Source organism: Erithacus rubecula, assembly GCF_903797595.1.
Source record: "Erithacus rubecula genome assembly, chromosome: 6".
NCBI classification, from domain to species: Eukaryota; Metazoa; Chordata; class Aves; order Passeriformes; family Muscicapidae; genus Erithacus; species Erithacus rubecula.
Genome location: NC_136688.1, coordinates 45,859,551 through 45,872,545, shown reverse-complemented (window position 1 = coordinate 45,872,545; position 12,995 = coordinate 45,859,551). Strand labels below are relative to the sequence as shown.

The following is a 12,995-nucleotide window of genomic DNA, read 5'->3' as shown; positions in this document are numbered from 1 at the left end:
GTCCTCTGCCAGGCATGGCCATGGTCATGGCCATCCTCCAGACATATTTTGGCTTTGTTCAAAGTGCCTTCATTTCATGCATTTAATGTATTTTTTTAATTAATTTTAAATTTATTTTTTCTTGTTTAGTAGCTTTTTGCCAGTCTGAAAAGCTGGCATTATGAGTTTGTTTTGCTTTTTTTTTTACATTAGCCTCATTCATTTTTCTCCTTTTATAATCAAAACATATTGACAGTATATTCTACACTGTGAACACATGACAGATAATATCAACTGTAATATCCCTGCAGTCAATAAAACCCTTTAAAGATCATTAGAGAGAATGCAAAGAGTGGGTTATTATGTGAGGGGTCACTGAAAGTACTTTTATCAATTATGTCAGTTAATTGTCCAGTATCCTAATAATAAAGGTTCTCTTCATTAATTATGCTTCTCTTCATTAAGATTGGTTTCGTGTAGGAGCTTAATTCTGAAGTTAGCTTAATTGAAGACTTAGTAGGAAATGGGATTGCATCTATCACCTTTGTCTCCCAGGGATAGATCTTCTTCCTGTGTAACATCAGAAGAAATCCTCCTCAAATCCAACAAAGTCTGTGGAATTACTCTGACTTTGCACTGCTGAAAATAAATGGAGACTAAATTCCACTTCTTAAATTTCACATGTGGCTCAGCAGTCTACTGTAATTACTTGCAATCTGAACAGCCCAAATCCTCCCTTTAGACATAGCCAGAGTAACTTCAGCAGGCTGAGAGAGGTGCACTTCTGCAGAAAGGGACCTGTCCCCCACGCTCTGCAGCTCAGGGAACCTCTTGAGTGCTGATTAATGGCTGCCAAGCAGTATGGATTGTTTTTTCCATGAGAGAAACACTCAGCAAAGGCTCAGTCCATGCACAGAGAGAGGAATTTGAGTGTGAACCATCCCAAAACAGAAACTGCCCACATGCCAGCAGGACTTGCTTACATATCCTCCAGAAAGTGGTCAGCTAAAATTGGCTGTGAGGCAGAGCTGAGTTTGGTCCCAGGCTTTGAAACACTCACGTGAACAGTCAGAAAAGAAGAAGTTCTCCTTGGCAATTGGTATCTTGGAGTTATGTCAAGCTATCCTGCAACATGATTTCCAGAGCTGTGAAAGAGACTTTCTCCTTTTGCATAATCATCCTGGCACTATGCAGAGCACTTGCACAGATCTTCTCTCCCTCTCCACACAAGACAGACAGAAAAGGTCTGAAGATGGTAAAAATTGTATGATTACTTGCACTTGTAAATATTATTTATCATCTGACCACGGGTTCAGTTTGGCTAGGACTGAAGTACTCAAAGGTCTCTAGAGAAAGAATGGCCTTTTCTAATTCACAGAAGACTTTTTGTTTGTTTTCATGAGGAGCAAGAGGGCAATGCAACTTGAGGAAGGAGAATTCCATCAAATGTCTAAAATTGAAAATAACTCAATATACATAGTCCTTTCAAATGCTGCAGGTAATATTGTCCAAGGTACTTGTGACACTTTCTAGTTTAGAAGAGTAAGTAAAAAATATATATATATGTTGTGATAAAAAGTAATAAACACTGGGACAAGACAGTTTGTTGGTCTTTTAGATGCTGGACTATCTAACTTACCTGAGTGGAGATGGAAATATGGGAAATACATGTAAAAGTCTTGGCTGACAAACACTGAGCAGTAGTAAGTGTGTTGCTAAAAGTTGTCCAGATGGAGCTGCCTTTTATTATAACTGTAAAACATTTGCTTTGTATGTGGGAGGTAGTAGAGCCAGTAACCTCTTCCTACGAGTAATGAATAGTGTACTGCCTGTTTTCTGGACAGATAGATGGTCCACATATGGCCATTAGCTAATTTAATAGAGAAAAACTAAGGTTCCAGAGAATTTTCATCATTAGGGTTTCTTCTTTGACTTCCATCTTTACTTGTCAAATAAAATATATCCAGTCTGATTTTTTCTTGTCTCTATGAGACAGTGAAAGGTGGAAGTCAGAATGTGACTCCTTCCATGATTCTGAAGCTTTTCACCAGAGAGGTGTCCTCCTCCAATACGAGCCCTGTAGGTCTGAGCCATAGCACCAGGCTGGCCAGCAAGGCTGGTTGTGTGTGGCTACACACAGATGTAATGGCTTTGTCCCTGAAAGCAGCTGTTGTCAAAGCACTGAGCTCCCCTAGCAGGAATCTTCTTCACAAACCCCTCTTAGAAAGCAACTTCTCTTGTCCCACCAGTTCTCTCATGGAAAATCATTCACCCCTGATGACTGATGGCCAGCATGAATCAAGCAGTTGTTTGATGAGCACTCCCAGTTTTGAGATGTAAACAGCCTCCATTCATGTTCTTTACGTTCTTATAAACATTCAGATTATGTAGACTGATGGTCTAGTAATTGAATAACAGGACAAAATTTATTCTTCCATTCCTATCTGCTAAATAAGGATGCATTTGAAGTGTGACTGCAGCCCACACATCATCTTGTCTGGGCTTCCAGCAGTGAAGTCTAGCCTAGGGCTCTCAGCAGAGCTGCCACAGGTACTGCTGGCATCCTAACCCTGGAGATGAAGCTGAGTGAAAGTACACTACAGAGATATCTGATTCTTAGACAACTTTTTGTAACCCAGAAAGATGCCTCTGCAGCTTGATCTCTACTGGTATATAGGTAGCTTGGATATTTCTGTGGGTGTTTCTGGGTATGTCCCCTGAGGATAGACCAATCCTGTGATGCAAATGGGTGTGTTGTATGAGACTCAATTTTATTGAAAATCATTATCTTTTGTGTGTTGATAGCTAATGCAATATCATTATGGAGAAGAGCTTTGAGATCACTGCACATATAATAAGTGAAACAACTCTCTGGTTTGCCTTCTCCTTCAGCCTTTGACTTTGCCCCAGGGGTCAGTAGGCACACACTCAACCCAGCACAGAAGTGGGGCTGCCAAATGGAGCTGCCCAGAGAACATTGTTCAGGAGGAGACAGAAAATCTCTTTACATGCTAGTAAGAGCACCTTCCTAGAGGAACTGAAAACACAAAGGGAATTTTGGCATAGGGACCCTGTGCATTGGCACAGATACAATTGTGCAAAGTGCACAATTGTACTCACAATTGCCTCATAGCTTTCACCTTTGGTAAAATCTCTGTCAATTGATACTGACACTCATACAGTGCAATCTTTCATGTATATAAAGAGAGAATTTTGCAGTTGGCTTTTACAATTTACAATTTTGTACCACTGCTCAGCAAAGAAGTTCAAAGCACTTTGGACTTCTGAGTACTGGTCATCCCCCCCAACAATGCATACCAAAAAAACAGTGTTTTGTCCTCTAACTATACCTGAAAAGAAGAATGACCCTCTATTCCTGTTTGGGAAGAAATAGGATATGTATTTCCCCAGAGAATAATCCAGGACAGCAAACCCCCAGGTGGAGACAGGTGTCTCCTGGCAGTGCTGAGTCAGGTGTGGGAACCCCAGAAAGAGGTGAATTTGAGATCCTGTCATGTCTCTGCTGCCAGCTCAAGGTCACACCTTCCTAGCTTGATTGGATTTCCTTGGAACCCAGCCTTCCCAGATGCTGGATTTGATGCACTGGCACTCATCAGAGACAATGCTGTGGAGGTAGTTACGAGAAACAAGCTTGTAACACTCAGGCTGTCTTATGAAATCAGGTTTTATTCTAAACTCTCATTCCTTTCAAGCATGAAGCACCTGGATGTGTATGAGATGTGGATTGCATTGGGAGTTTTAAACATCTTTTTGGACAAAACTTCTGTTCCCATGTCAAAGCGATCTTACTCTTCTCAAAGCTTTATTAAGTCTATAATGAGGCATGATAAAGTCACGGATAAATGAATAGTCTGTTCTGGTTTTACTTTATTTTGCCAGAGTAGTCACAGACAGAGATTTTCTGAAGTGTGTACAAATGGGACACAAGGTGAAGCACTCTCCTAGTTCTTTGGCACAATATTGCCTTACAAACAGTAGGTCTACACCAAATTTACACAGCAGCCAAAGCTGGCAAGGAGGATTTTGTCAAATATGCCGACTACATTTTGTGACTAGACATGATAAAGGGCCAAAGCTATGTTTCCATTAAAAAAAATTTATAAACATAAACCATAAAAATTGTGTTTAAATGTGCATCAGTACATTGATCTTTACCCAGGACTCTGCAGAGGATTGATACAAGCCAATATGAGGAGCCAATATGGTATTCTTTGAAAAATAAGATATATAATGTGATCAGAATCTCATGTGAAATTTTAGCTTGACATGTGAAATACACTATTAAACATCTGTTTGATGCTTTCTTGATTTTAGGACTCGCACAAGTTAATGCATGCATGGTGGAGAGGTCATTATGGACTCTGAGGCATCATTTCAGGCGTGTGCTAAGCTGTACAGAGTTGCATGGCCAGACTTTCATTCACAGATGTTTGGCATGAAGACCCAATTTGTTTGCTAAACAATGTATAGCAAATCACACTGTAAAACAATGCAAACCACTTATTAGTGAAAAGCCTGTTTCATCTGCCACCAAGTGAGTATGTCACAGATATGGATAGTTCCCTACTCATTGTCTCACTAATTGAAACATCCCTTTAACCAGTGAAGAGCAACCCTGGAATGGAAGTGCATTAATGTGTGTCCATAACTTATCATCTGAAAGTGGAGTATTACACTTTGGAAAATCATGCACAATTTGGCTTATTAGGCAGAAAGTAGGACAAAAGGGTTCCCCTTGGTGTGCAAGAAGAAAATCTGCACACTTGGATCTCCACAGGCAACAAAAATCAGAGTAAAAAGAGTTAGTGGCACAAAGCTAGTGACACACAGAGAGCCAGTGCCCTAATGCAAGAGGGCACTTGAAAAATCACAACCAGCAAAAATGACCTTTTATATTTAAGTACATGGGCTAATTTAATCACAGTGGCAAGTACATAGTGGTGTACCAAGCCTGTGATTTAAATGGTATAACTGGAGCAAGTCTGACCCCAAATCCCTGCCTGTTGTGCATTTAAAAACAAATAGAGAGGAGTCAAACAGAGCAGTCTCCAAGCCTGAACTTTTGCATCTGACAATAGTCTTTTCATTGAGACTCAAGAAAATAACTGCTCTGTTTTGCTAGCACTAACCCTGAGCAATTGATAAGGCAGAAGCAGAACCTTGATAAGATCTCCATTCCCCTATTTGCAGGCTCTGAAAAAATAGTCTTCCACTGCATGCAAGTGCCAGTGGTGTGATATCCCTGCCAACCTGTCTAGCAGGGTCTGCAGAGATCTCTCCATCAGAGGAGAGCCTCCAATCCACCCAGGGCTGTGCTGGGACACCAGCCTGGGGAGGGGAAAGTGCAAATTTTGAGACAACTGAAGCAGTGCATCTTAAAATCACTATTAGAAAACATAAAAATGTAAATAAAAATGAGAGGAAGACATTTTTTGTCATATAGAAAAAAGAGGAATTCTAGACAGGGAAGAAAATGTAACTGGAGAGGTGCAGAAACTTAAGAGACCAAAGAAAGAAAGGGTAAATAGGAGGAAAAACAGCAAGTAAAAGTGGCCAAAATATCTTCATTTTTAACTATTGATAGGTTTGGAACTGGGAGAAAAGAAAACTGAAATAATTTTTGAAATCAGCAGAGATGTTTAGACAGGCACAGCATTTTTCCTGCCCTGAAAAAACAATAAGCACTGCCATCAGATTCTCCATGCTTCCTGTCAGGGATGTGGTGAGGTGGATGTGTGCTTTCCGTGTCAGAAAGACCCACACGACCCCGTGTCAGATGCAGACAGGCACTGCATGTTGAGCACTGAAAAGCAGTTCATCAAACCCCTTAGTCTCCTTAACTCCTAGTCTCCCCTTCCATTTCCATTCTCTAATAGCTGAAATCGTGACTAATATTAACAAGCTTTAACTTTTACCAGGTAGAGAGACACAAAATATCACAATCGGAAGTATTTTCTTTGAGATTAAAAGCACACAAATTTTCCTACCTTCCTTTCCTACTCTCCATAAATCTTTCATTAATACTTTGTTGAAATTAAATATAATTAACCATTTTTTATCAATTGCTGTTTGTTTTGTTAAACATTGACAAGAAAATAGCATAGATTATCTGTTGCAATACATGTATCTGGTCCTCTTTTTGCCCTCAGCAACACCATAAACTCACGACACTCATCTGAAATATCTGTGTGGAAAACAGATTAAAAAAGCTCTTTTCCTCCTACTATGTTTAAAGTTTAAAGTTAAGCCACTTTTGAGAAGGGAAGTTGTAGGGGGAAGTTACAAAATGGAACATGGTCTGTTACAGGACTTAGGCTCAGGTCTCCCTTTTCAGAGTAACTATAAAATCCTAAATAAATGATTTGGCTCTGTGATATACAGATGCTTGATAGTTTTCTGCACTTGTTGAGAATTTATTGAATTGTCTCACAATTAACACATGATCCTGGGCTGTGTTACCAAATAGTCTGAGTGGTCACTAAACAAAACAAGAAGGTGATGGTGCTGGAAGTCTGGTAGGTCACAGCAGGCACCATGTTTCAGTCACTAACTCAGACACCTAGTACACAGACACCTGTATCTGGGCTAGCAGAGACAGTGCAGGGAAACACAAATGCCTTGGGCACAAAGCATCTGACACATTTTGGGTATCCACTTTCAGCTGTTTTGAACCATGTTTTAAAAGTTTTTCTCCTCTGGCTGTGGGCATTGTCTGGGGTAGTCACCACAAGTCTGCACTGGTCACATGAGTCCACACCTGATGACTGAACACAGTGGTGTCCTGATGACTGCTGAGGGAGTTGGTGGACATGACTGGTCATTATCCCAGTTGGAATTATATGATACTTTGAGAAAAAAGGTCATGGCCTCCCCAAGGCAGAGCCCAACCCAGCACCCGGCCCAGCATCTCAGCCTATGCTCCAGAGATGAAGGTGGCAGTGGGGGACATTCCTTCCAGCAGCCTTCATCTCGTGCAACATGTACACCTGTAAACACTAACAGACAGCATGGGGACACCAATAGCACATCATGACACCTCAGGATCACACCTGTTACATTCCAGGTGGACTATGATGCTTGACAAAATTAGCTGCTGCTTTGGCCTCTGTTCAGAAAAGGGGAAATAGACAGGAGAAGTTCAGTGTTATCATGTACTTTACATGTCCTTGCTTTTGATGATCTGTATTGACAAAGAAGATGTTGATCTTGTTCTTTGTTCTCTCCCTACCTGCCGTACATCACCGACCCTGGGATCACCCAAGGAAACCAATGAGGAAAGAAGAGAACGGAACCAGTCGGTCGGAATATGCAATGACCTCCTCCCAAAACAACAAAACCGTTGATAACAATGCGGTTGTGTAATCCCCAGAGCCCCGGGGCGCAGGAGGTGGCAAACTTTAAAGCACACACACGGAGTATGCAAGGTGGGTGAAATGAGGCAACAAAGGGAGCTGTGTGGCCAAGGACTTCATTTCAGTGACCCAGAAGAGAAAAACAGGCTGCTCTCCAGGCTTGCTACTACTTCAAGGAAGGATAGACTCACCCACCTGGGCTGCCCAGAGAAAAGGCCTCGCAAAGGCATTAGCACTGCATGCTGCATCCCATGAAAGCGATGTTGCGATGCCTTCCGCTTCTTCTCCCTCTCTTCCCCTACTTTTAAGTTTGAATTGAGTGTCCACAAAAAGCTTCTGAAGTAGGATCTTTTGAGGAGAGGGTGATCTGCCAGAGTGGCAGTAGTTTATCACAGATGGGTCAGAGGGAGGTGTCTCCCTCTAAATGGGATGACACTTCCCTCTAAACGGTGAGAGGTGTCACCTGTGTGCTTCTCCAGCCTGTGCGGATTCATACACTGATTCTTCGTCCTTTTAATTCTTACTATTTTGTTATTAAAAAGGGAACAGAGGTTTCTGTTAAGCAATCAACCAAAATTGGCCTGAACTTGTGACTTATCCCAGGAAATTTATCTGTGGTCTGGTGACTATGCATTTTTCATGGCTGAAGGCTTTTCAGGCAGAAGAAATCAAAATGTAAGATTTTAGCAGTTAGCATTGCAATTGAAAGATGTTATTAAGATGTGCTTTAAACACTATTATTTCATAATCAGCCTCCTTTTTTTGCACCGTTCTTTTATTTTATCTTTAAAAATGTTCCCTTTTGAAATTCCATGTTTCTCTGTGTTTGCGCCACACTGATTCCGCAGGGAAACCCCTATAGGAAAGATCCTGTTTACATCTTGGTGTGAGTGTTTGGGCAGGATTGTGTTGAAAGGACTAGCAGCCTTTTGGAATTCTCTTCATTCACTAGCTAGTGTTGTTCCCTGAAAGTGTTGAGTCTCCTGAACTGATGCACTGAGGACATAGCAAGTCTGGCTTGTGGGACCACTTTTGAGGGTCTGCTAGCTGGTTGTGCCCACATTACCTTGGTCTCTGCCTCTCCTGAGCTGACTGACAGTGGTGCCAAGTTCAGCATCCAGTTCAGTATCCTTTTCATGACATGGACTGCAGACTATGTAAAGCAAAGCTGAATCTACCCAAATTCATTTCATGTAGGATCTCAGGTCAGACTCTGTAAGTAGCCCTTAGGATAAAGGTGATGAGACTAGTTGACATGCTGGTCTTTCCCTACCTCCTGAAAACTTTCCTTTGTGTCACATCTCCACATGTACGTCTCCATTTACCTCTGTGCTGAACATGATGCAGTCAAAGATAAATTTACACCCTGGCTTCTTGTCTGGACATAAAACTTTGGTAGCACTCGGTCTCCATGTCTGTGGGTGACTCCCAAAGCAGCCTCACCCCAGGACCTGGCTGCCCCCAGCTGTGCTGTCCCTCAGTACTGCAACACACCAATACTTCCAGTTTGAAATGAGGATGTGCCTGAACTGCAGAAGTCAGACCTTGATTCTGAGTGCATTCCACCCTGTGGGTAATCTATTCCTAAGATGCAGAGTTTGGCATGGTGGTAGAAGAAGACAGTGTTCTTCAGATCTTCCCAAAAAGAGTTCTGGAATGTTCAAATCAGCAGTCTCAGCTCAGGCCCATCTGTAGTTTTCTATTACCTATCAAACAATAGGGTGTATGTAAATATAAGTACTATTTCAATTATAAAATGAAATGCTGCTATATATTGCTCTTGAGAAATTTATGTCATTGTTAATTTAGCTTTTTAGTCTGTCATCATTATGTAGAAGCCTAACTGCATAAAATTATTTTTTAAAGCTAGACTTTCTGGGGAAGTGAATGCAATTACAAAAGTGAAAGGAGGCAAGTAGCCCTTTGTCCAGGAGTATGATCATTCCCAGCCACATTCATGTTGTGTGCTTGTGCAAGACAGTGATATGTTTTTAGATCCAAAGTGGGATTAAAATTACACCATTTATGATTTGAGTCTAGTATCCGAAATGTTGATTGCCTAAAGCACTTAGCCCCTAAATACTATAATAAAAATATTGCAAGTATATTTCTAGAGTATTTTTAAGCTATAACATTTATTTTGATGTAGTTATCTATGTTTGCCTTTCTTTTTTACTCCAGTTGTTTCAGCCTAAATGTGGAAATGTGGCATAGTTTGAGACTGGTTGCATGTTTATCTGAAAGTATAAAGTATGAATGCAGACAAGGTTAGCATAATACAGGCTCAGGATTAGCACTTTCTCCTAAAGGTTGTTGATTTTATTTGTTTCCTTATACAGCTTTAAAGGCATGTTCTGTAAGGTCAAAATCACAAACAGGATTTGTAGGTCATTATGTCCATCAAAATACGTCTGGTTTTTGCAAAAAAGAGTAAAAAGAGATGCTCACCAAACATTGTCTAATTTTCAGTAATATCAGTGGTAAAATGTCCTCTCTAGAGAAGACCCTGGTACATGACACAACCCACAAGCAAACCCTGCCCAGTCCCCATGAGGACTCTTCAGAAGAACATTAACTTTAAAAACTTCATGGAGAGTGAAGAGGCAGGCATTCCAAGACACATCACATGCCACCTAGGATCTATTTCCAACTCTACCACTGATCCATTGTTTACTAGCAAGTAAATTTGCCTCTCTGTGCCTCAGTTTACCCATCAGTATAATCAAGATAAAAGTAGGTACCAGCTCTGTGGCAGTATTTTGAGAGAAATATAGCTTGTAGCTTATTTGCTAGGTGGATATACACTATCCTTATATGCAACATGCTGATAAATGCATCAGGCACATAATTGCCATTCTAGTTCTCGAGCAGACATTCATCACGTGCTTTTATAAAGCATTGACCACAGAAAAGCAGCAGCAGGCAGGCTGAGAGCTGCTCTTCTGCTTGCCCAGACCCTTTACCCTCAGCCCTCACATCTCAGCATGGCAGGGAGGGGTGGTTTTGCCTTTAGATTCCTGCCCAGGTACAATTGACTACATTGCACCAAAGTGATCTTGAGAAATGAGCTTGGAAAAGTATATTGGAACGAGGTGTAACTCATCAGAAAAGGGAGGCTAGACAGGGGATATCACTGAGGAGTGATTTTTGGGGCTTGCTGATGGGGTATAAGGTTGTGTTTAATACTCTACAGACCACTTGCAAAGCTTATATAAGAGAGGTTTCTGTGCTTCCTTATTGTACTATAATTAAATACAAAGGGAAAGGAATAGGTCAGATACATAAGCACTTCACTAAGCAGTGATGCTGGATCTGGGGAACTGGCAACCCAAAATGCAGCTTTACAAGCATTTTGAGTTCCTTTTTAGCCACTAAAATATCAGGGGTAGAAAGGACCTGCCTAGCTCCATTCACAAAACAGCCAGATCCTCACATGGCAGATGTGAAGGTGGCTCTTCTTGCTGTGCTCTGACCACCACCAGACAAACTCAGCAAACTGCTGCCCTCAGTCTGAGGGAGAGCAGCAGCTCCAAACCTCTTCTCAAGGATCACCACTAGCAGGGAATGCACCTTAAGGGCCTGAGCTGCAAAGTGTGGAGTCTGCTTGTTCCTCACAAGACAGGAAGGCAGAGCTGCAGCCCCAGCCCTGCTGCCCTTCCTGTCCCTCACCTGACACAGCAGTGTGCCCAGGGAAGCATTTCTGCCTTGGACAGATGCTGCAAAAACAGACATGGAAAGAAAGGGGAAAGTTCTATGAAGTATAAAATATAGATACATTGATATATATCTATACAGAGACCTAATTGTCCAGTCTTGCATGCCATGTGGTCACAGCACGTAGGGAAAGTGTGGGCACCCTGCTCCAACCAGGTCATGACCATAGATGCTGCCAAGCAATGGAGAATCAGGCCTGTGGTAGATATGTATTTACAATACTCCCTGCACCTGTACAAACAAAAATATATTATTTTAAACTGCAAAATAGTGTGTTTAAATCAATGCATGAATGTAAATATTCTAAGATCTGCCTTCTTGACTGTGTACCACATGTACAGATGAAAACGAATATTGTTTTAGGAAATCTGTATCGGTGGTTAAATGACTAAAGAGAAAAAAATATCAGAATTAATGTTGTCATGTTTCTCAAACAAGCCATTAATGTATATTTAGTATTTAAGGATATTGCTCAATAAGTATGTTCTGTACCAAAAACTGTGTTGCATATACAGATTGTGCAGTACCCTATTTTAAAAAGGCACCATAATTGATTTTTATTTTAAATAAAAATGTACTTGTAAAAACTTTGCTGTGTCCTGTTGGTTATGTAGCTGAGAGCACTGAATGGGAGAATGGCTGCAGTGCCTCTTCAGGCACTTCTCTTATTACCCAAATGTCCCAGACTTGCTTGAGCACTTTCTGTTGTGGTTTTGGAGAAGCTCGTGGCTGCTGCGTGTGCGAGTGTCTGGACAGGTGCTGGCTCTGTCTCACCTGACCCTGCAGTTCTTGTCCCAGACAGGTACACTGCTGGTGCTGCATAAACAAAGGGATTACACTCATGCATTCCTGCAGCCCTCCAAAGCTCAGTAGCCTCTGACCCTCCTGGCCCAGCTATTAGAGCTGGAGACTCTACTGAACTCAGTGATTTTATGCAGAAAGAAAATCTGACCTGATTGTTCAGGAGCTAAAAATCTTTAATACTAGGAAACAACATACAGCAAGCCAAACAGTTTGTACTGAGTGAACCAGGAAAGATGGTACAGGAAGACTTGATCCATGCACGAGGGCAAATGGACAAAAGCAGGTGTTAGGCATGGCAGGGGTATTTATAAACTTGGAGGAGGGGAGGAATTAGGGCAGAGTTTAGGGAGGAGGTCCAATAAGGGAAGGCAATTAGGAATACTAAAATTATTGCAGCAAAAAGGAACCAATGATAACAAGGGAAGATGAGAACTTTCTGGCAATTGTCAACATACTAGAACTGGAGCGTTCTGGGGGTGATTTTTTAATCACCACAGGGTTTTCCCACGGCCTTAAGCTATGGCCATCTGAACTTCTATTGGAGCTAACCCAAACAGCTCATGAAACCCTTTATCTTATGCTGAGGGGCTGGAAGTTTCAAGGTCTAGTTTTAGAGTGATTTCTTCATCTTTCACATAATACTACATATCTTTACTTATTTTGGTGCAAAAGATAAGGTTCGCCATTAACCCCTGGACCTATTAAAAGACATCTAGATGGGACACATGAGGACATGGTTTAGTGGTGAATGTTATGGTGCTGGATAAGTGGTGGAATTTGATAATCCTAGAGGCCTTTTCCAACCTAAACAATTCTATGATTCTATGATGCAAAGTGGTTGGGGGACAGTTTAATGAGTTACAGCAATAACCATTAAGCCATAGACTAAACCATCAGGTTTAAATATTAGACAGGTTTTGCAGAAGAAAACTTCCACATTAAGATCTCTATGTGACCGTAAAGAACATGCCTCTGGAAGTCATTGATCCCTGCTTCAGGCATCAAAACTGTTGGATCAACATGCTTACCTCCAGTCTGCAGAGGAAGGAAGATGCCACTCTGGAGAGCAAGGCACACCGTGATGTGGTGCCTCAAGTCCTACTAGCACTATCAGCCCCAAATTCA

At 41.5% G+C, this 12,995-nt stretch overlaps 1 protein-coding gene across 2 annotated transcripts in view; it reads left to right on the top strand.

Moving 5' to 3' along the window:
- Window positions 1-11,654, top strand: part of PRIMA1 (proline rich membrane anchor 1) — a 49,190-nt gene extending 37,536 nt beyond the window's left edge. Inside the window, exons 4-5 of one of the 2 annotated variants that reach the window (XR_013774688.1) lie at window positions 4,315-4,534; window positions 7,263-11,654. Coding sequence is in view for 1 of the 2 variants with exons in the window: in XM_079309564.1 (XP_079165690.1) it covers window positions 7,263-7,362 (100 nt within the window). In the remaining variant the exon portion in view is untranslated. The remainder of the gene's footprint in view (window positions 1-4,314; window positions 4,535-7,262) is intronic. The other variant, XM_079309564.1, reaches the window with a different exon arrangement.
- Window positions 11,655-12,995: the final 1,341 nt, after the last annotated feature.